Source organism: Hipposideros armiger, unplaced genomic scaffold, assembly GCF_001890085.2.
Source record: "Hipposideros armiger isolate ML-2016 unplaced genomic scaffold, ASM189008v1 scaffold_92, whole genome shotgun sequence".
NCBI classification, from domain to species: Eukaryota; Metazoa; Chordata; class Mammalia; order Chiroptera; family Hipposideridae; genus Hipposideros; species Hipposideros armiger.
This window is the reverse complement of record NW_017731442.1, coordinates 2,906,719-2,930,481: the sequence shown is the minus strand read 5'-3', so window position 1 is coordinate 2,930,481 and position 23,763 is coordinate 2,906,719. Positions and strand designations below refer to the sequence as shown.

At 38.7% G+C, this 23,763-nt stretch overlaps 1 protein-coding gene and 1 pseudogene across 3 annotated transcripts in view; both read left to right on the top strand.

Moving 5' to 3' along the window:
- TTBK2 (tau tubulin kinase 2) overlaps nucleotides 1–23,763 on the top strand; it is a 136,459-nt gene that overhangs the window by 105,778 nt on the left and 6,918 nt on the right. For all 3 annotated transcript variants that reach the window (XM_019645008.1, XM_019645007.1, XM_019645009.1), the window contains 5 exons: nucleotides 501–658; nucleotides 8,661–8,877; nucleotides 11,000–11,211; nucleotides 13,185–13,773; nucleotides 20,541–21,811. In XM_019645008.1, coding sequence (XP_019500553.1) covers nucleotides 501–658; nucleotides 8,661–8,877; nucleotides 11,000–11,211; nucleotides 13,185–13,773; nucleotides 20,541–21,811 — 2,447 coding nt within the window. The remainder of the gene's footprint in view (nucleotides 1–500; nucleotides 659–8,660; nucleotides 8,878–10,999; nucleotides 11,212–13,184; nucleotides 13,774–20,540; nucleotides 21,812–23,763) is intronic.
- Nucleotides 4,511–4,818, top strand: LOC109384054 (cytochrome c oxidase subunit 8A, mitochondrial pseudogene; annotated as a pseudogene).

The window sequence follows — 23,763 nt, the reverse complement described above, 5'->3', positions numbered from 1 at the left end:
AGTTGTGGAGGACGTTGCTTCACTGGCCCAAGTTGGCACCATCATTGCGCTCTTCCTGGGCGAGGCAGATCAGTTGCCGGCTTCTGGACGGCCGCTCATGGCAGCTGCTGGCTGCTCACGCTAGCTGTCGGCCACACACGGTAGCCCATGGCAGCCCAATGCAGCAGGAGCTACAGCCTACACCGTTGCTGGCGACTCATGGCAGCCCAGCTCCAGGTTGAGCTGTTGTTCAGCATTTTAGCTGTAGAGGGCAGTGTGACTGGCCCTCATATGTGGGATCCGAACCGGGGCCCTCTGGCATCCCAAGCCAGCTCTTAACCAACAAGCCACTTGGCTGGCCCAATCATCAGGTTTTTTAAAAATCATACTACAAAACGAATTTATGAGTCTTATTCTATAAGAGAAAGCACCCCACACTGTTGGCTTATTCTAAGGTTGGCTTACTCTAGTTTTTTTCTGTTTACTGTTGGCTTACTCTACTTTTTTTCTTTGTGGTTTAGCTTCTTATATCCGTGTTTGACAACAGTATCAAAACCTTTGGAGTAATTGAGAGTGACCCTTTTGACTGGGAGAAGACTGGAACTGATGGCTCCCTGACAACCACCACCACTTCTACCACCCCTCAGTTGCACACCCGCTTGACCCCTGCGGCAATTGGGTATGTCCCCCTAAACAGCTCCTATCTTTCCTGGATAGATTACATTAGCAGAAATTATTTTATGCAGATTCCTTCATATTACCAAATGCTAAGACAGACACAGGTGAAAGCCTATGAATTTCCTTGAATTAACAGTGCTCTTGTATACACTTTTGTTCAGATTTACGTTTCTTAGAAAGTATTTATAGATCATACTGTGAAATGGGAACCTAGAGCTTGTGTGACTTGTTGATATCAGATTTACAGTGGGTTTTCTTCAAAATGAGAAGGGGCATTTGTTGCATTTACTTCTAAAAAATATATGGGACCCTGGAAAGAATGAGCTACAATTATATCTAACTATACTGTGCTTAAGTTTATTGGGAACAACACATTTAGCTTGTTCTTCTTAAGAAAGTGATTTAATTTTCAAAGTGTATTAGGAACAGGTTATGTGTATTTCCATCTTCTTGATTTTTTGTTTTTAATGTTTTCTCTACATGCATTTAATATAGTTGCTTTTGTTTGTTTGTTTATTTGGGGGGAGGTTATCTTTTTTTCTGACCCATTTTTTTAACCTGCTCTGTTTGCTTTAAACTGGTTTTTAAAAAGTAAATAGGAAAAAAATCCTCATACAATGTGTGCTAATAGGACATTTTATCAGTAACCCAGTACCTGGATTTTATATTGAAAGATGGGACCACTAAAGCTTACTGAATCAGAAAATCTTATGTGGATTCATAGCTGAACATGTTATCCTTAATTAGCTAGTCTAAGAGTTCTTAAATATGGGATACCAACCAGCTACATCAGAATCACCGCAGGTGTTTGTTTAAAATGTCTGTTTGTAGGATTCACCCAGACTTACTGAATCAGAATCTAGGGATGTGGCACAGAAATCCATGTGCATTAGATGTTTCTCGTGCTTCTCTGAGTTTGGGACCCGCTGCCCTAATCCAGCCTCCCTCATTTTACAAGTGAGGAAATAATCCTTACACTGAGTGAATCACCCAACTTTAGATAAATATTAGTCACAGAGCTGAGCCTCTCTAGGAATTTTGATTCTCGTTTTAGTGCTTTTGTCTTCTTTCTCCTTTGATTATTGTTAGAAGTAAATAAACCTCAAACTTGCAAAAATCAGGTGATAGGACTTCAAGATAGCTGAAGTCAATGAAGACAGTGTAAGTTCCCATGTTCCAATGTTTCCTCCTAAAATAAGACAGAACAAAGGGCCAGCCGAGTGGCTCAGTTGGTTAAGAGCTCGCTCAAGAGTGCGAGCTCTGAGCACCAGCAGTTCGAGTCCCGGCCCGAGCTGAGCTGCCAACAGGTGGCAGAATGGCTCAGCTAAAAAAAATAAAAAATAAATGAAATAAAATAAGACAGAACAACAACAAAGGAAAAATAAAACTACACCAAAACCGTGTCTTCAACATAATATGAAAATAAAGGCATCCCGATCTTCAAAATGACTAAGTAAAAAGAGAAAAAACCAAAACCCCAAGCCCTTGTGCAGTATCTCTTAAGACCCTGCCTCACCCAACCCTGCCACAAGGCTTTCTAAAGCCAGGTCAATAAAAATTGTGGAGAAGGGCCGGCCGAGTGGCGCGATGGTTAAGAGCTGGCTTGGGATGCCAGAGGGCCCCGGTTCGGATCCCACATATGAGGGCCAGTGACACTGCCCTCCACAGCTAAGATGCTGAACAACAGCTCAACCTGGAGCTGGGCTGCCATGAGTCGCTGGCAACGGCGTAGGCTGCAGCCCCTGTGGCAGTGGGTTGCCATGGGCTACCGTATGTAGCCAGCAGCCAGCGTGGGCGGCCAGCAGCCGCAGTGAGCGGCAGTCCAGAAGCCGGTGACTGATGTGCCTTACCCGGGAAGAGCGCAATGATGGTGCTAACTTGGGCCAGTGAAGCAACGTCCTCCACAACTAGACTGAAGAACAAAATGACAGCAACTTGTCTGTTCCCCTTCCCCCAATTCCCCAGCACTGTTCCCATCCCTCATTCCCCAATAATAAAAATCTTTAAAAAAAAAATTGTGGAGAAGAGGAGAATTAGCAGTGGGATCTAAGGTTGATCTAAAACCAACACCAGAAAGACTAAGCCCATCCAAAGAATAAAATGTCCAAGTAGATCAGATCATGAACTACAGAGAGGTAAAAATATGCATGATTCAAAACACATGGCTTCTGAGGAAGAAAAAAGACAAAAATAAGGGAGAAGTGCCCTTTGTCAGTTCAGTGGTGAAGGACAAAACGTATCCGTTTGGGTTCAATCAGGAGAGAGAAACTACATAGTAATTTGACAAGGGCAAGATGATACAAATTATTACCTGTAACATGGAATTTGGAGTAATGTGGGATTGATTAGTAGGAAGTCGAGAGAACTGTAAAGAATACAAGAATAGCAAATATAGAGTGCAGCTCCTACTCCTAAGGCTGATATTAAGCCTCCAAGCAGAGACCTCCCCCAGCCCTGACTCCAGGGCTGAGATCCTGACCTTGTAGAAGAGGGTATGTCCATCCCTCTGGAAAGTCACTCTGACGCCACACTGGTAGAATTGGCTAAAATGCTGCTCTCTGGAACTTGATCGAAACCTGCCAGAGAAAGCTGTTTACTGGGACTGTCTCACCAGATGCACTCTGCTGCAAAACTTCTGGGCTGTGAGGATTGCTCAGGGAAGCTGTTGGTTGCTCCTGTCTGTGTGAGACAGGCCCTTAAGATGCTGTGATGCTGCGGGAGCCCTGCACTGGTTAAGCCACACGTGCTGGAGAAGCTTGCCCAGCTATACACTGGAACCCAGAGCAAAACACTTTCCTCCTGCAGTTTCTCCAGTGCCCTCCACTGACAAAGCTCCAGGGTCAGCTGGCAAAAGAAAATATTTAAAAACACAGGTCCACGTTCACAAAACAGGCAGAAAAAAGATGAATTTGGACCTGAAAGGCAATAAATCAATATTTGCAGAGGGGCAAAAGGGGAAATAAAATTTACCTAGAAGAAAAGAGAACTCTAAAATCAGAGGACACACAGTATCTCCCCTGACCACAAAACAACAAATAAAAATCCACTTAACTGTTTAGACTTTTCTATACTGACAGAGGAGGGCACTAATTAAACTGTGAATCTTGTAAAACACTCTAATAACACAAAAATGAACAAGAAAAGGATTTTAAAGATCCACAAAATGTTATTGTAAAAAATCAGAAAAGAAAATCTAATGAACTAAGGAAATTTCCTCTCAGAAAAACAGCCATGAGGAAGAAGAAAACTGTAAGAACCCCAAAAGGAATTAAGTACACTCATTTATTTGAAGATATGGATAACCACCTTAAATCAGAAATTTAAAAACTTGGACATAGATCCCCCAGGAATGACTGAAGAATATGAAAGGGATTAAGAAGTACAAATTGCCAGTTATAAAAATAGTCATTAGATGTAAAGTACAGCATAGGGGAAGATATAGTCAATAATATTGTAATAACTGTGGTGTCAGACTTATTGGGGTGATCACTTCACAAGGCATATAAATGTCTAGTCACTATGTTGTACACCTGAAACTAATAAAATATTATATGTCAAATGTATTGAAAAATAAAATTAAAAAAAAACACGTTTAAAAAGAAATAGACCCCAAAGTGAGGATTGGGGAGAGAAAAAGGTAAAGAGAGAGGAAGAAATGAAATGAGAGTTAATTGAACTCAGGAAAGAAATGGAAGGAAAAGATATCTCAGAATTAAATAAAGTACACACAAAGGAGAATAGATTCAAATGGATATTAATAAAGGGCATTGAATAAAATTGGGGTGGGGGGAACCCAAGAGAATGAAAATAAAATAATCATTTAAAAAGGCTAGAGAGGGCTGTCTGCAGTTTACTCAGTGCGGTCATGTCTGTGCTCACACCGATGCTGCTGAGGGGCCTGACTGGCCCGGCCCGGCGGCTCCTGGTGCCGTGTGCCCAGGTCTATTCCAAGCCGCCGCAGGAGCAGCTTGGAACCATGGAGATCGCCATTGGGCTCACCTTCTGCTTCCTGTGTATCCTTCTGCCGTCGGGCTGGGTCCTGTCTCACCTGGAGAGCTACAAGAAGCAGGAGTGAAGGGGGCTGTCCTCTCTCTCACCCTGTGACCTGACCACTCCCAGCCTATCCTGATCATGTTTGCTGCATTCCTGGCCAGCCTCCCCTGGATCATGTCCTTCAGTTACAGTGACCTCTTCTGCAATCATGACCTCTTGATTTCTCCATTGTGACAGCCTGGGACCACATAAACCGTTTATAAAACCCTGCTCAGTAGGGCCCCCTGGTAACAATAAAATCTATGTCAACACTGAAAAAAAAAAAAGGCTAGAGAGAAAGCAGTGCAAATGGGAGGAATAAAGAAGGAATAGCATTTGTATTATTAGAGTAAAGAAGAAAAACAAAATAATACCAGTTAAAACAGAAACTCAATAGCAAAAAGTTAAATAAGAAAACAGGGACTAAGAGCATTTACAAAGGTATGCATCCAAAGGTGACCATTAGAACAAAATGGCAAACCTTCCAAAATACCAGGGAAAACAAAGTTTATAAATTAAGAAAAAATAAGTTTATAAATACCCATCTTGTAGAGAAATACAGCAAATATAACTAAGTACACATAATTATAAAATACTATGGCAGAGTTGAGACCCAACATATCGGTCATAGTAATAAATGTACACTGGTTTAACTCATCTATTAAAAGAAAAAGATTTTCAGTTTGGTTTACATCACTGTATACATATACTATATACAAGAGACACACCTAAAACAACCAAGAAAAAGTGTTTCATAAAGGGATAGACAGATACATACCAGAAAAATGTAAACAGTAAAAAGAGAATGATGATCCTAATGTCAGACAATGTAGAATTTAAGACCAAAAAGCATTAAAAGTTACTAAGATGGAAGAGTACTTTTTAATGCTAGGTGCCACTGGTCACATGTGGGACATAGTATTTATTAATACCAGAATTGCAACAATCACCTTTAGGAAGCAACAAGTATAGAAGATTTAAGGAGGCATAGATAGAAACACACTATTGATCGGAGATTTTAATATACAACTCAGTTCAAGACAGATCAAGTGAACAAAAAAGAAATAGAAGACAAACAACATGATCAATAAGGTAGATCTTATGCATCTTTTCAAACTACACCCTGATGATAGAGATTGCACCTTTTGCTCTAGTGCCCCAGGAACATTCACAAAAATTGATCAGTTATTAGGTCACCCTTCATAAGTAATAAGTATCTTGTGGGGAAATACTTTGAGACTATTTGAATAAACTTGTTTTTCATCATACTTGTACCCACTAATTTTAGCACCCATCAGTGAATCTTGCCTGCAAAGTATCAGGCCTACAAGCCTACCATTTAGTATATGGCCTTTTAAGAAAACACTTGCTGAGGGGCTGACCGAGTGGCTCAGTTGATTAAGAGCTCACTCTGAGCTACAGGGTTGCCGGTTCTACTTCTGGCCTGAGCTCAGCTGCCAACAGGTGGCAGGATGGCTCAGCTTAAAAAAAAAAAAAAGAAAGAAAGAAAACACTTGCTGACCTCTGAGTTATCTCTTTTTGCAAGTGATATGGAAGAATACCTGGAAAGCCCTAGAGAATCAGTGTTAAAATGATAATGTATGTTCCACAACTGAATTTCTTAGTAGAAGGAGAAAGGAAGTTCAGGAGAAGGTAGGAAGATGATTTAGATCAGGAGTCAGCAAATCTTACCTGTAAAGGGCTAGATACATTTGTGGGTTCTGTCATCACTGCTGCTGCTGTTGTAATGTTAGATCACTCATAGACAACATGGAAACAAATGGGCATGACCGAGTGCCATAACACTTTATTAACAGAAATAGGTGTGCAACCCAGATGTGGCTGACTGGCCCTAGTTTGCTGGCCCTGATTTAGATTATGGGGAAGGGAATATGAAAAGGATGTCCATTATTTCTACTTTTCCAGCTGTTCCATACATTTTCTTCCTTTTTTCCCTAATCTGCTTCTGTCATTTATACCTTGCCTGCAAACACAGACCATGTGTTCATAATACTTTCACATATACTTCCTCACTCATTCTTATCCCTTAATGATATAGTTTTCCTGGGAAGAAATTCTTTGTCTTAAACTCTAGATTTGGATCTGAGTTTTAGGAGAAGGAAGAAAATAATAATTCTGTAAAGAGTAAAACTGGGAGAATAAATGCAGAGGAACCTGAGTCATGTGGAAGAGAGCCTGTGTAGAGAAGATGAAGAGTTCCTTGAAGTGTGTGGTGTTATACCAAAGCACAAGAGATATGAGGGAAACTGAGATAGAGTAAAAAGAGAAGCAATTTCATCGGTGGAGGTGTGGTTTGTCTCCTGAGGAGTGGAAGAAAATGCCAAGGAATTGGTAGAATTGGAAAGAAGCAAAATAGTAGCTAAGCATAAGGAAAAAGGATTTGGAAGAACACTGAGTAATTAAAATGTAGGAAGAAATGTGGGGCTTCCTGAACTCAAATAGTCATCCTTTTGCCAGTCTCTTTCCTCTGGAACAAGGGAGTTCTTCCAATAAGCTTTTGCATTGCCACGTAACACATATATGTTAGTGCCCAATGTAATTCTTTGCATCAGTAAGTGAATTATATTGAACTTATATCTAAACAATCTTTTAATAGCCAATTTATCCTGAACTTTGCTTTTATATTAAATCCTTTCATTTGAACTATTTTAGTCCAAACTACCTTTTCAGTAATTCCTAGTATCAGAATTACAGGAACTACTTTACAAACTTTATAAGGTTTTTTTCCTGGGAGCCATTATCAGTGTTTTTCTAGATTATTTACCTGTAACCAATTGATTAAGAGGTTCATCTTCTAGCGTTGATCCCGGCAGGAAGAGGGTGATAGTGAAGGTCATGAAATTTGGTGGAACAAGTCCCTGAAAAATGACTGATCTTTGTTCTCACAGTACGACATAGTTATGACACCTGGGCCAGGGTGTAACCGTTAGTTACCCTTAGAGTGGTTCTCTGAGGAGATCACGCCTATTTTACCACTTATAATAATTGTGTCAGTATAATCTACTGAAGACTGGTTTTTGTTTTTTTTTTTACTTTTAAACATTCCAGATCACTTCTAAGAAAAGGTTTCATTGTATGCTAAATATTGTGTCCAGTCAGTAGTATTTTAAAAAACAAAACCAAAAAACTAGAGTATAGAGTAGAGTTATAGAACATTAGAGCTGGCAGGGGCCAGATCACCTAGTGAGTGATAACTGAGAACTCAAAAAACCCTTCACGGGTCAGAAGTCTTAAGGGAGAGATGATCAACTGTGTAAATAGGACATGAAGTTATTTTGAAAGAAATATATAGACAAAGTCCCAATTAATATTTTTTATTGTTCCCTGCCAGTTCATGCAGAATGTATGAACTGTATAATTGCAAAATCTCTAGTTTTCCTTTAAAGCCAAGAATTCCCTTTCTCCTCTTTATGTAGGAGGGCCTTGCATGTAGTAGGTACTTAGTAAAAAGTCTGTAAATGAACAAACAAATGCACATTTCACACTATTAAAAAAAGTAACATAACCAACTGATCTGATGATTCCTGACTACATCATTGTGACACTTAACATTTTCCTGTTTCTAGTTTTTGTTAATTCTCTAAGAAAAATGGGTAAAGAATAGAAAATATTAAAATTGACAAAGACTTCTTGGAAAATAGACCAAATGTCTCTGACTTTTAAAGTGATTGTTAAATCAGTGAGTTATTGTATTAGAATTTGTATTTTTATATCAGCTTGAAAATTCTGTTGATCAAAATGTAGAAGGTTTATTTTGTAGAATTCGCATGGCTTTTTGGTTTTGTTTTGCTCTGTTTTGTAGAATTCGCAAGGTTTTTGTTTTTGTTTTACTCTATTCTGATATATAGACTTCCTCATTTAAATCTAGGAACAAAAGGTAGTACAGTCTTGTAGTAATTTTTAATTCTGGTGTTTTTAAGTTCTACCTATTTTTCACCCCTCATTTTTAGAATTGCCAATGCTACTCCCATCCCAGGAGACTTGCTTCGAGAAAATACAGATGAGGTGTTTCCAGATGAACAGCTTAGTGATGGGGAGAATGGCATCCCTGTTGGTGTGTCACCAGACAAATTGCCTGGATCTCTAGGACACCCTCGTCCCCAGGAGAAGGATGTCTGGGAAGAGATGGATGCCAACAAGAACAAGATAAAGCTTGGGATTTGTAAGGTGCATATTTCTTGCATAGGAAATAATATCTTCCCATGTGCTTATTATTTTTCTCCTGTTGCTGTGGCAAAGTATCATGATTCTCAGTTTTGAATGAGAAGTAGACACAATATTCTATTGTTAGTTATTTCTATATTTCTAATTGCAATATTTTGACTAATTTTGCCCATAACACTCAGGTATTGAAACCAAATAATCTTTATCTTGTATTTTGTGGAAAAGATGAAGGTATTAAAAAAAAACAAACCAGACACTGAGACTAATAGAAGAGACAGCTATAGAACAGAAGTTAATAGTCTTTCCAAATAATGTGACAAGACTCTGGGCCCCTTCTATAGTGTGGACTAATGGAGCCCTGCCTACCCATTCTGAAAACTGCCTCAAATGGAGGTAGAGAACTGAGGGTTGGAAGTGGGAAGCATTAAACTGCTAATGAGTTGATAAAGTGAATGTTGAACAAATGACATGATTTTTTCTTCATGAGGATTATAAGCAGGTCCACCTGTAAGTATGGGGAAAGATACAGATTTCTGAATTTAAACGGTTAATTTTTAGTAATCAGGGCAGATTATCCTCAGATTTCTCTCTGATCTTACTATTCCTAGTCATTTCCATTTTCATAGAAGATCAGATGAAGATGAATGGTAGGGAAGGGCAAGAAATTACAAATTAGTTTTTGGTGTTTCCTATGTTTTTATAAGAGCTAAGTTGCAAAGGAGGTTAAGTTTATAGGTGTAAAATGAGACTTTGAGCCCATACCTAATATGACTGATAGAAAATTGGCTACGCTTTATGAATGGGGAATATATCTTGAAAAGAATCCTCTATGATCGCTTCTGAGGAGCTATATCTTTGGACAATATATACTATATTGTTAAACTATATAATTTAAAAAATTAACAGTATATACTTTCAGTCATGAGAGTTATTTGCAAAAACATTCTCTGCAAAGATATGATAGACTGCGCTGTGGTCTGGCTATTGGAATAAACACTCTTCGGACTAATAGTAATCAGGAATAAGTCGTGAAAAGTAGGAAGTCAGTTTTTTTGTAATGTCAGATGTGGCACCAGGAGCAAACTGTTCTTAAAGTGAAAAACCTCTGTGTATGTGAGAGAATGAAATGGCACTTGACATAGATCTTAATTACTTTGGTTTTCTTTCACCCATTATCACTATTTAATCTCTATTCTCTTCTATTTTATAATTTCTTCCTTTAAAAAAATGACTCAAATTAGATTATTAGTGTTGTTGTTTCATACAGATAATGTTTATATGGATTTTTCAAAGATGTTTACCATTTCCTTGCATTTTTAGAAGTCCTGGATTCATCTTCCTTCCTTCCTAAAATATTTCCTTTAGAAGTTCCTTTAGTTGAAGTCTTTTGGACTCTTTCAATTTTTATTTAGCTGTAAATGTATTTATTTCAATCTCATTCTTTAAAGATAGTTTATGCTGGATTCAAAGATTTTGATTGACAGCTATTTTTCCTCAGGCTTCAACTATCCGTGTTCAGAAGTCTGTGTTGTTTATTTTTTTCTCTTTCTTTGTAGAGGATCATTCTACCCGTCCTTCCTCCCCAGCTACTTATTAGCTTTTCTCCTTGTCTTTGGTGTTCTCCATTTTAACTACAATGTGTCCTTCTGCCCTACCTAGCTCCTCATTATTCTAACACTAGGTTTTCTTCTTGTTTGTTTTTTAGAGAAGGAAGTAGACAGGCTATTCAGGCTTAGGGACCTCTCCTACCTCTTGTGAGAGCACATATGTCTCAAAGAGAATGTCCTTTTCAAGTTTTAGTTTTAGTTTAGTGGATGGAGTCCTGTAAGCATCTAGTTAGACATAATATGAAAAGATAAAGTTGTTAAACATTTTTAGATTGTTTATCCTTGTACCAAGATATAAAAAACTAAAATAATACTGAAACAGAATAAATTAAGAAAACTTATTTAATGAAGGGTTAATAGACAAGTATGTAATGTAAACTAGCCAAAATATCCTAATCTTCTCAGAACACATCCCAATCATTTGCTTATATATATTGAAAGACTTCAATGATTCCTACCACATATAGTAACTGGAATGTCTTTCATATATATATATATTTTTTTAATGTTTTTTCTAGGCTGCTACTGAAGAGGAAAATAGCCATGGTCAAGCAAATGGTATTCTGAATGCTCCAAGCCTTGGTTCACCAATTCGTGTCCGCTCAGAGATTACTCAGCCAGACAGAGATGTTCCTTTGGTGCGAAAGTTACGTTCTATCCACAGCTTTGAGCTGGAAAAACGTCTGATACTGGAGCCAAAGCCAGATACTGACAAGTTTCTTGAAACCTGGTATAAAATAGTTTTTCTTTCTTTCTTTTTTTTTTTTTAAAGCAACCAATATACTATTACTATTTTTAAATATTTATTTCTATTACATAAAGTCTTTTAAATAAATGCTTTCATTTTTATAACACTAACTTAATTAAGCTCTCATTTTCATCCATGTTTTTTATTATCATCCTGATTCTTGATGTGAACTGTCTCCTAATATTGTTACAAGTTCTATAACAAAGCCTTTTGGCTTTGGGAGCTGAGCAGTGGGAGCTGGTAACTTCATAACACTAGGTATAAGTCAAATGAACATTTTGAAGTGATTTTATCTGGAAGGTGATCTCTCTCATTGGAATGGAGAAGATGCAGTGTACAGGTGGAGAGGGCATGAATAAGGTGGCATTAAGCAGGAAGGAGGGGAGAGTACATGAAGGAGGGAAAAAGGTAATTTATACACAAGGGATAGGCTATTCAATTAGATTCCATGAAGGCCTTCTATGAGTAAGTGCTGTAGGAAAAATAGGCATGGATAAGTTTATCGTTCTCCCTAGAAAGAAGGAAAGGGAACTTTAGAGAGCTCGCATTAACTTTGCCAGAAGAAAAGGGGGAACTTAGAGAACTCTACATTGGGAATGACTGACTGTAGGTCATGGTAATGAGGCCCATGATCCTCAAATTTTGATAAGAGAAAACAGAATGAAACTTTAAAAAGAATTTGGGATAAGACCTGAGTGACTTTAATAATAGTCACACCCTTCAATGTACACCCCTGGTGGCTACTATTGGCAGTGAAATGTTAGGTTAGAAAAACCATATATTTGACTAATATGGTAGTTACTGTGTCCAAAGACAATCCAGCCACTCTGGCCTAGTCCAATCTTAGCCCTTCATATGTGTATATTTTTCCTCACACGGTAATCATTCAGTCTCACAGCTATGGGATGGAAGCTGTGTCTACACGTTAATAAGATCAAAAGGATGGACTAGGCTTGAGGCAGTATTTAAACATGAGTTATGGCTAAGACTGGGAATAAATAAAAGGTACAATAGGGATCAAAGATTAGTTTGGTAAAGAATTAGTCTAATAAAAGAATGGAACTAAAAAGAGGATCCATGATGCTGAGGGAAGAGCTGAGAGATAATACAGAGTTGAGAACAGAAGTAACTGGAGAAAATGAACTCAGGCCAGAACCTAGAATGAATAGGGAACAGTCGAATGAATTGAAGCACCTAATTACAAACTTAAGGAAAGGAAAAGAGGCATTGCCTAAACTGCTTCTCTACAGATGAGATCACTTCTCAGAGTCAGTACAGCCAAATACCACCCATCACATTATTACCTGTCCCTCAGGCAGCAGAACGATTTATATGCAATGAATGTCAACAGCCTCTTAATCCAAGAAAACTGAAAATATACCCTGAAGCTTCACCCGAACCACCCCTCCACCCCCCCACCACCATATATAGAGCTGTGTGTGCTTGCTGGGCTGGGTGTGGCTGAGCAGGTACAGTACCCCGTCTCCTTCAAAGCCCTGCCTTTGGAAGAGTGCTCTTGAATGAGTGTACATTTACATACATTTCTAAAGAAGAAACAAATCAGGAAGTATTTGCCTTAGGTATACTAGCTTCTTTATTTCCCCTCCTAGGGCTTCTGCTGAGGCAAAAGTCCCTTGGGTAAGTTGTTCTCAATCCTCAGAGCAGAGGGCAGTGTGATTGATTTGGTATAGCAAAGATGAAATGGATCACAAAAGTCAACCCAGTTAGGCTTCTCTCTGTCCTGCAGCAGGACAGACGTCTTCCTGGGACTCCATCTTCCAAAACAGGATAATGACAGGTAGAGAAGAGCATTATTAACCTGTGAAATGTTCCTTAGGCCTTATCCATATTTTTTCTCTCATCTGTGTGTGACTGTTAGTTCTGTATAGATCTTACAGGTTATGTGAGAAGTACTTCCCTTGGACAATTCAGTAACTTCTCTCTGTTTTCTTAAGCCTGGAGAAAATGCAGAAAGATGCCTGTGCTGGAAAGGAATCTGTTCTCTCTGCCCTGCTTCACAAGCCTTGTGTGCCTACCAGGGCCCACACTGACCACATCTGGCACTTTGATGAGGAATATCTTCCAGATGCGTCTAAGCCTGCCTCTGCCAACACCCCTGAGCAGGCAGATGGTGGTGGCAGCCATGGATTCATAGCTGTGAACTTGAGCTCCTGCAAACAGGAGGTTGATTCCAAAGAATGGGTGATTGTGGACAAGGAGCAGGACCTGCGGGACTTTAGGACAAATGAGGCGTTAGGCCATAAAACAACGGGAAGCCCTTCCGATGAGGAGCCCGAAGTCCTTCAAGTCCTAGAGGAATCACCTCAAGAGGAAAAGCTCCGATTGGGTCCTTGGGCAGAAAATGTTCACTTAAAGAAGGAAACCTCAGGTGTGATCTTAGCACTTGCTGGGGAGTGCCCTGCCACTGCTGCTTCAGAACAATATACAGAGAGGTTAGAACTTCAGACTGGAGCTGCTAGTCAATTCATTGCGGCAACACCCACAAGTCCAATGGAGGCACAAGCAGAAGGACCCCTTACAGCGGTAAGAGATTTTGTTCCTGTCATTTTCCTCTGTTATCCACTCAAGGTGCTATTAAGTAAAGGACTAACAGTTGATCAACTACTAAGGTTCTTCAGCAGAGGCCTAAGTTTGGCAGATGGGTATAGAGAGTGATGTCTGAACTAGGCTCTATAGTCTTCCAATATGAAATTTTTCAAAAAAGTGAGGTTTCCTATCAGGATAGCAACTCAATATACAAAATGTCATCATAACCTAAATTCAGAATAACATTTATAATTAGACCACAAGAACTATCTATTCATGTGTGTATTAATATATATGGTTTTTTAAAAACTTGTATTTCTAGAGATTTTGAATCTATGTTATACATATAGTGAGGAAGGCATATATTTAACCATTCATGGTTTGTATTTTTTTTTTTTTAATTGGGGAATTGGGGGATGGGAACAGTGCTGGGGAATTGGGGGAAGGGGAACAGACAAGTTGCTGTCCTTTTGTTCTTCAGTCTAGTTGTAGAGGACGTTGCTTCACTGGCCCAAGTTGGCACCATCATTGCGCTCTTCCCGGGCGAGGCAGATCAGTCGCCGTCTTCTGGACGGCCGCTCACTGCGGCTGCTGGCCGCTCACGCTGGCTGCTGGCTACACACGGTAGCCCATGGCAACCCACTGCAGCAGGGGCTGCAGCCTACACCGTTGCTGACAACTCATGGCAGCCCAGCTCCAGGTTGAGCTGTTGTTCAGCATCTTAGCTGTAGAGGGCAGTGTCACTGGCCCGCATATATGGGATCCGAACCGGGGCCCTCTGGCGTCCCAAGCCAGCTCTTAACCAACGCGCCACTCGGCCGGTCCATGGTTTGTATTTTAGACTGTTGCTAGGTCTAATACTTTCCTCCCCTTTCTCTTTTGTAGCCTCCACCCCAATATTTCTCCTCTGTTTTACATTCCTCTTAAACAGTGGTTTTACAGCTTTCATGCCCAGCGTTTAAAATCCAGAGTCCCAGTCTCACTTCCAGAACTTTTGCTTCAGCAGGTCTGGGTTAGAGCGAGCCCAGGAATCTGCATTTTAGCAAGCAGCTGAAGACAATTGTGATACAAGTCTAATGCAAAGGAACATTTTGAGGAAACTCCACTGTTCATTCTCAGTTTGGGCATTCAGCTGTAGGCTCCTCTTATACTGTTGTTTTGCAGCATATGCTGCTCTCTGTGACTGCGTGAGCAGGAGCTCAGAAAAGCCAAATATAGAGGCAGTGAGGAAGTGTGTACACAAATCTCAGGCACCAGGAGGTAGGGTGTGAGTACCAGGTTTCCTTAAATTCCATAGTCATCTAGCAGCTCTCTCTTCCAAACCACCAGACTCAGCATTGTTCCCCAGGCTGAAATGTTTTCTCTTAGAACACAGATCCTTATACAGGTGTAAAACGGTGAGAAAAGGTAACAGAATTTGATTTTGTGTATAGCTCTAGAAGTTTACCTGCACCTTAAATTTAAAATAGAGAAATAAATGTCTGCCTCTTTCTTCATCAATTAGTTGGCCTTTCCTTCTTTCCCAGAACTGCTTTGTATAGTTATGCAGGTTGTTTATTGCATGCCTAGCCCAGGGAACAGTTGGGGCTGAAATGTAGCCCAAATTTTGCTAGCCAAACTCTACATCCTTGTGCAAGGCTATTTCCTCTTTGAAGAACATCCTTTTCCAAGTTGTGCAAAGGTACCGTGTGGGCTAGAGGCAGGTCGTACTATCTCCCTCCCTTACCTTTTCCATCCTACCTTTGTACTTTCCATTCATTCCCTGTTTCCACCTTCCCGGATTCAGTTCTTCTTTGACTCTGTTGTGCTATATATTCACCATTGCTCAAGTATTTTTCCAGTAGTACTCTGCTGTTCTTCCTTTCACAAAGGCTTTCGAAAGCCTTGGGTCCATTTCTCCTGGTATTTTTTCTTCTTTCCCATCAATACTGTCCTGTCCACAAGGATTGTTCCCATGGTTCCCTTACACTGTCTGCAACATTTTCTCTTATCAAGTTGTTGAAAAACATATATTTATATATTTGATATTTAAGTTTGACCTTATTTTCAAGTATTTTTCAATAAAAGTGTTTTCTGAACTGAAGGTCTCTAAAGAAATGTCAACTTTTTTTTACTTATGTCTAAGGTATTAAACTTACCACCATTTCCTTCATTTGGGGGCCGGTGCGGGGGAGGGAAGCTTGGGATAAAAATATATTTACCTTGATTCTCTTCTTGAGGCTTAAATTCAGAGTTTACTTTTACAAAGCAGATGTTATCACTTTGCTAACTTACTCCAGGCACATTAAATAGGGAGCACTGCCAAGTAGTCTCTCCAGCTCTCTTGTAGCTCTGATTATAGGCTCTATCTTGGATGAGATGATAAACTATATTACCATTCTCCCTGGATATTTTAAATTAAGACATATTCTGATGGGAAACAGTCTGTTAGTCTGTATCTTTTTCACTCAGACTTGTTTCTTTTTTTAGGATGATCGGAAGGGAAAATGCAGTGATATCTTAAAATACGTGGGAAGTATGAAAATAGGCAAAGCAGTTTATCTCTATTATAAGTATAGTTGGCATATTCAATTAACTAATATGAACGTTAGCATTCTTAGTACTGATTTGTGAGCCTTGTTTAGGACTTCTCTTACCCATATACATGAAATCATTGATTATCCAATAACATCTCTGGAATTAAGTATGATAGTATAATTCAATCTATGAACAGTTGAAAAAGACCAGAGATTGGAGAACTGAATTGGAAAGTAAAGAAAGCCCATTTGTGAAGTGTTCAAATAATAGACTGGACTATCACTTGGGAGAGGCTTCATGGAAGGAACCCAAGCATCCAGTGGTTAATTCACTCATGTATTTGGCATTTATTGAGCATCTACTATGTGTCAAGTACTGTGCTAGGCATCAAAAATGTAAAGCCCAGTGAGTCTTCTTACCACTTTCCAGGGTCTTCAGTCTCGTAAAGGACCACATTTTGAATGTTAAAGATGCTGTGGTTGAAATCTATAGGTAGTGAAAATTGGGGATAGTTGGACTAGATTTATACCTAAAGTATCTTCCAATATTGCATGAAGGGGCTTGAAAACTGACTATTAAGTTCTATAGCCATGTATATAATATGTAAGCATAGGCCAGTCAAGAAATATTTTTATTTCAGACTATCTTTTCTGCGATTTCTATTTTTGTGTGAGTTGTGGCTTGCTTATAATTTTTAGTACTCATACAAAATGTTTATAGTTTCAAATCCCCTTAAATACACATTACACTATTAATAACGAGCAGCTGTCTCTGAGGAGTGGGATGATAGGGGAAGGGAAAAAGCAACTTTTACTACTCATTTACTTACTAGGTCTTGAGGTTTCACGTTTTCAGTTTTACCCACTTCTGTAGCAAAGACTGCTGCCCTCTCCATTCCTCACTCCCACCATCCCGCATATCCATCCACATAAGCCAAACCACAATATAACAATATCTTCAGCAAAAGTAACCAATATAAGTGCGGTCAGGATAAGCAACAGGGGTAAAGAGTGAGAGAGTGGGACATTCTCTTAGCATGTTTGACCTCTCAATGTTCACGTTATCACTGCTGTGTACTGTCTTTATTGAAATAAAAATTTGGTACATAAAAATATGATTCAATAATAGTATTTTAGTCTTAATCATAATATTCAATACTTGTGTAAAGTATTATATAAAGATGCTTTCAACAAAAGTCTATAGTGGAATTTGTAGTGGCCCAAAGAAATTTGAATGGTTAAAATTTAATTTTTTAAATAGGCCACGGATTTGTTCCTATAACTCAATTTTTGTTGACTACAGTAGAAACCAGTACATTCTTCTACTACCTGTATCTCTTCTAAATTATTTGTCAAAAAATCAAAATGAGATATAGGTGTTTTGTATAGTGCACACCTGTCATTTGGAAGAGGTTATTTGGTATGAATGTTGAATTTCCCAAAGTTTTTATTTTCTTAATAGCATTATTTCCTTTGAGTGAGAGAAAACTAAATGGATAAATTATAAGTTAAAATATAAATAATAGTTGGTTTGCAGTTTATTATCTCTTGCTATGTGGCCAGTTCTAAACATGGGGTAACTATTAAATAATGAGGCTGTTTTATCTGAACCAAAAAGTAATGAGACTGATGCTAATCAAACTTAGCACTAGGCATTAATAAAAATAAGAAAATATGAAAGAAATGGAAAATATTAAGGTCATTTTCTAACTCTAGAAAGGGGTACCTGATACAGTTATAGAACAGAAGAAATGAAATGATTGAATTAATGCCTTAATGTTTGAGAATTATAAAAATTAAAGATATAAAAGATGTATATGGCTTACTGCAGATAATTAATTAAGTCCATTTGTAGAGTGTCCCAAGTATGGGAATTGCTTTTGTGTCTATAGGTTAAGGAAGCTATTTTCAGCTATACTTAGAATTAGCTTTCTTTTCTCTGTATTCAGCTATTATTGATCTTTGGTTTTTCTCCTTTTATCTCATCAGGTAATGTTTTTGCAGACTCAGTTTCCTAGACTTTATTTGAGAGTGTGTAGTGCATGTCAGTAGGCTGTGTTATGCTGTGCATGACTTTAAAATTCCTGAAGTTTTATCCCTGATTTTATTTGACTGTGCTTTTCCTCATTTGTGAAATTTGTATTAATAATACCGTGTTTCCCCGAAAGTAAGACCTAGCCAGAAAATAAGCCATAGCATGATTCCTCCAGGATGTGGAGGGCACGCACCCCTCACATGACCTGTTTCAGGGAGAAGGGTGCCTTTTCCACAAACTCCTTCAGCTTAAAATATTCAGTATGTCAAGGTGCCGTATTTTGGCACCTAAAATCGTGCTACGGCTTCTTTTCCGGCTAGGTCTCATTTTCGGGGAAACAGGGTCGTACCCAATTAAATAAAACACAGGGCAGCTATGAAATGGAATTAGTAAAATTATTTTAGTAATACTTTATAAATTTAAACTGCTGTGGAAATATTATATATTATATAACAGTAATTTATGCACAGTATATCATAATTGTCCCAAATCTTTTCAATTGAGAAAATAAATTCTCTGTCTGATAGTTCGTATGTCTTTTCTGTATACGAGATTGTCACCCCGTTTTTCATACCACACATAGACATACATTTATATCCCGAATCTAAGATGAGTTAAACTCAGAAGTGCATTGATTCCCTAGCTTCAATCTCAGAAGACCAATAGAGTGTTATTTTTGTAAATATTGCTGAGTTTATTTTGCCTGATGTACTTGGAATTAGATATAATGATGAAGTGACTGTTGGTTTATTTTGAAAGTAATTATAGTCATCTCCCTTATTATTTGGCATATAGTATAATTTCACATCTGCTTTTCTTATCACTGTCATTCTTGGGTCTTAAAAAGTAAATTTTGAAGAGTAACTATAAATTTTAGGTTTCAAAATCATTAAAAATATGCTAGAAAATTGCTATTGGCCTCAATATATTGTAGAATAATAGAAGTATGTGGTGACTTCCTGAAGGATGACAGCACCAATAGAACTTACTGCCTTTTCCCCAAGGTCATTATAGGTCTGAGCTTGTAAAAATTGAGAGGTCTGAACCCAAACAGCTGTCTTGGATTAACCTGACAGATCCTTAGGACACTGGGGTTCTGGAACGTTCAGGAGCTATTTCAGGATACTAGTTAGGTGTTTTCTCCCTAGGCTGGGCTTAGGGGAAGCTTTACATGTTCTTAAATTGTATTCCTGACACAAAGAGAAGTAGATCTATACAACTTATCTGACTGTGCAACCACACTGATTTCTTGGTGTCCTTTGACTAGAGATGAGGTCTAAGCAGAATCTCCCATGACACTTCCAAGTTCATTTTACTTTGATTCAGACCAGTTACCATAGTTTTCCTAGAACTTAATGGGCTTCATTAAGTGATTTGACTTAATTTTATTTCCCAAAAAAGGCTTTTTTTTCCTTACCAGTTTATATGGCTGACATTTTGTGCCTCCTTACATGTGACTTTTAACAAATATGAAGATGTATAAACTTTAGATATCTTAAGAAAGGACATTCTTATTAGATATTGACTCTTATTCACACAGAGTTGAAATGACCTTAGTAGAAGGATGGTAGAATTTCATTTATCATAGGCTTGACCTTACAACATTAAAGATGACATGAAACATTAGTAAATATCTTTGTATGTCTTTGCTTCTAGGAAGATATAATATTCCTAACATTGTTTGATTGATAGAATTTATGGGAAACAAAATGCGTGTAAATTTGGAGTTTTTCAATTTATAATTATTTGCCAATAATTTTGTCCTATTCTGGCAGGAAATCTCTGGCTGTGAAGTAAAATTGAAAATGAAAATAAAACTATCATAGTTTCATTTATAATTTTTTAAAGGATATTATTCACATAATGGTGATTTCATTTATTTTATGGCTCTCGAATAATTTTTAAGTTGTTGTGAGGGACAGGATTGGCTCTTTCATCTCAAGTTTTCCGACCCCTGTTCTAGAACACCAAGCAGGCTAAAGCAGAGGCAGGAATGAACCTCGAGGGAGACTGTGCTGTACAGTTCCTAAGAAGGGGAGCGTGAGTGTCATGCATTCTTAGAATTTTTCACTTTGAGTATGCGTTGGGCAGATCTTGTCGTCATCTGTGTTCATCTTATAAATTAGAATTTGAGGTGTTAAATCTCAAATCCTGCATCTTCATTTATATTCCACATTCTTGTGTTTTAACTTTTTTTTCTTCTCTTTCTCTAGATTACAATTCCTAGACCTTCTGTGGCATCTACACAGTCGACTTCAGGAAGCTTTCACTATGGTCAGCAGCCAGAAAAGAAAGACCTTCAGCCGGTGGAGCCCACTGTGGAACTTTACTCTCCAAGGGAGAACTTTTCCGGCTTGGTTGTGATAGAGGGAGAACCTCCTAGTGGAGGAAGCAGAATAGACTTGGGGCTTCAGATAGATCATATTGGTCATGACATGTTATCCAATATTAGAGAGTGTGACAAATCCCAAGACCTGGGACCAAATGACCTTCCTGACCATAACAGACTGGCTGTGGGGGAATTTGAAAGTCTCCCTAGGGAAACTGAAGAGAAAAGCATTCTTTTAGGGTCAGATAATGAAGATGAGAAGTTAAGCAAAGGGCAGCATTATATTGAGATCTCCTCTCTCCCAGGAGACTTGGTAACTATGGAACAGGATCACTCAGCTACTACTGAAGCTCTTGATATGGTAAAAACACAGACTTTTAGCGTAGTGCCAAATCAAGACAAAAATCATGAGAAAATAAAGCTTCTGGCAGTTGAAACTTCAGAAATTTCTCCACAAGTAATTGACCTACATGCTGAAGGACAGATAGGCCAGGCAGCAATGCAAAAAAGTAAGCTATCTAAAGATGATGGCATCAAGATTGAAGACTTGCCGGGTCATCAGGGAGACCTCTCTACTTTTTTGCGTCAAGAGGGTAAGAAAGAGAAAATTGTCCCTAGAAATGGAGAGCTATTTCATTGTGTTTCAGAGAGTGAGCATTGTCCCCCATCCCGGAAGGAAGTGGTTAGGTCATCCTTCGTAACTAGACACAGCCGCATCCCTGTTTTAGCACAAGAAATAGACTCAACTTTTGAAACATCCTCTCCAGTCTCTGCAAAAGAAAAGCTCTTCCAAAAGAAAGCTTATCAACCAGACCTAGTCAAGCTTCTGGTGGAAAAAAGGCAACTCAAGTCTTTCCTTGGGGACCTCTCAAGTGCCTCTGATAAATTGCTAGAGGAGGGACTAGCCACTGTTCCTGCTCCCTTTTCTGAGGAAGAAGTCTTCACTCCCTTTTCAAGGCTGGCTGTAGACTCCCCACTGAGCAGCTCAGCTGAAGATAGCTTTCTGTCACCCATCATCTCTCAGTCCAGAAAGAGCAAAATTCCAAGGCCGGTGTCATGGGTCAACACAGATCAAGTCAGTAGCTCAATTTCATCTCAGTTTTTGCCTCGGCCACCACCAGGAAAGCCACCCATGAGGCCCGGAGTAGAAGCCAGGTAATACTGTATGCTCTCCTTATGTTAAGTGTGTAGCACTATTTCTGTGTCTGCTTGACAATATGTCAGTGGTATCATTTCTTTATTGCCTGCTTCTGATCATCTACTTCCCTTCCTGCCTTTCCCAAGCCATAGTAGAAGGGGTCATATTGATCCAAGTTAATTCTTAGCTCTCTGACTTCCTAGCAGTGTGAACCTCAATCTCCTTATCTATAAAATGGGTAGAACATTTGAGAGGATGAAATAAGATAGTCTACGTCCAAAGCTTCTTGCAGTACTTATTAGCATACAAAAAAAGGTTACTTCTCTTCCAGTCTATTTTAACTAGATACTAGGTAATTTTCTAGCTTTGACTAATCAGAATTTCATTATAACAGATGTCATTATGATGTCAAATTCTAGTGAAGAATACCATGTCCATACCATTTGATGACTGGGCCCTTGTAGCAGTGCTGTTTGTCTGATTATGTGTTAAACAAACAAAAAATACTATAGGAAATTTCCCTAGGTCTTATGATTGATACAGTTATACATAATAAGGCTATTGCTTTAATATGTACTGTATGGTGTACTTGTTATTGAATATTCTCATGTATAGTTGACCATAGACTGATTGTATTTTGAAGAAGAGGGGAAAATATTGGAAGGTAACGAACAAGAGTGCTTTCCTCAGAGCCATTACTCACTTTCACAGAGCAGAATGGTCTATACTCTTGGAGAAAAAGAAGGGACAGTCTCTTTTTTTTAAAAAAAAGTGAAAATCAGAATACATTTGTATGAAAACTATAACCTGTTCTAGATAGTATAACAATAGGTCTCCACCTGTTATAAGGATTTCTGAAGTGTATTAAAGTGAGATTCTATCTGTATCATTACCCAGCAGAACTCGCTACCCTTACCTAAAGGAAGTTTAATTTGACTTGCCTTAGGGTTTTAGGTTCAAGGATAACTAAACCTTGGATTTGAAGTGCCAGTGAGACTAGACTTCCACAGGAAGAAGGGTGATGAATAATCACTAGTCACTTAGCTGAGACATTTTAAAAAGGTGATTCCATGAACAATATTCACACATCCTCCTTTTTCTTCTGCTTGGCATCTGTGCTTAATGGAGATGGCATATCTGTGGCTTGAATAACTTTGGACTGCAACAAACAAGCCTTATTATTTAGCACTTTATGTGTCCCCTGAAAGTGGCACTTGGTAACTAAAGCCAAGCCTGTGGCATTCTGCCAGACATTACAGAGCTGACCAACTTGGAACTCATCTCAGCACTCAGAGGGAACTCAACTTTGCCACGTAGGTTCTGGCACAGAGGAATTATTCCATTCTTCAAATTTTACTATAAGATCCAAGAAGGTAGGCTTAACCTGAATGAGATTCATGTCATTTTTTCAAAATACGTAGGTGGTGTGAAAGGAGGAGGAGAGAAAATTCAGAGAAAAAAAAATCAGTAACTTGTTGCTGACCCATGATGATGATGATGATGGCTGGTTGTGTCCCTGCACCCTGTGGGGACTAATAGAACCTTGGAAGTTCTTCTCTCACTTCCTTCTGTAAGCAGTGGCATGTCAGCAGTTGGAGGTTTAAACTCTTAAACTGAAAGGATTTTAGGCCCAAACAGAAAGACATTAACGGCAAAGAAGACATTGCTATTCATATGAATATGCTTCTGGATTTAGAATTCTGAGGCTCAAGCTCAGTTGCTAGTAAGAGGGGCAGTCAGTCCCAAACTCAGCTCTCCTGAATCTCAGACTATTGTCAGGGGCGGGAACTGAGGCCCAGAGAAACCAGTGACTACTCTTTTCTTTTGGACATTTTTCAGTGAAGCTGAAATACACCTTTATCAGTAGTTCCTGCTATTGGTATGTACAGCTCATGTTGAAGATTTACATTACAAGGTTTTATGTATGTATGTATATATATATATATATATATATATATATATATATATA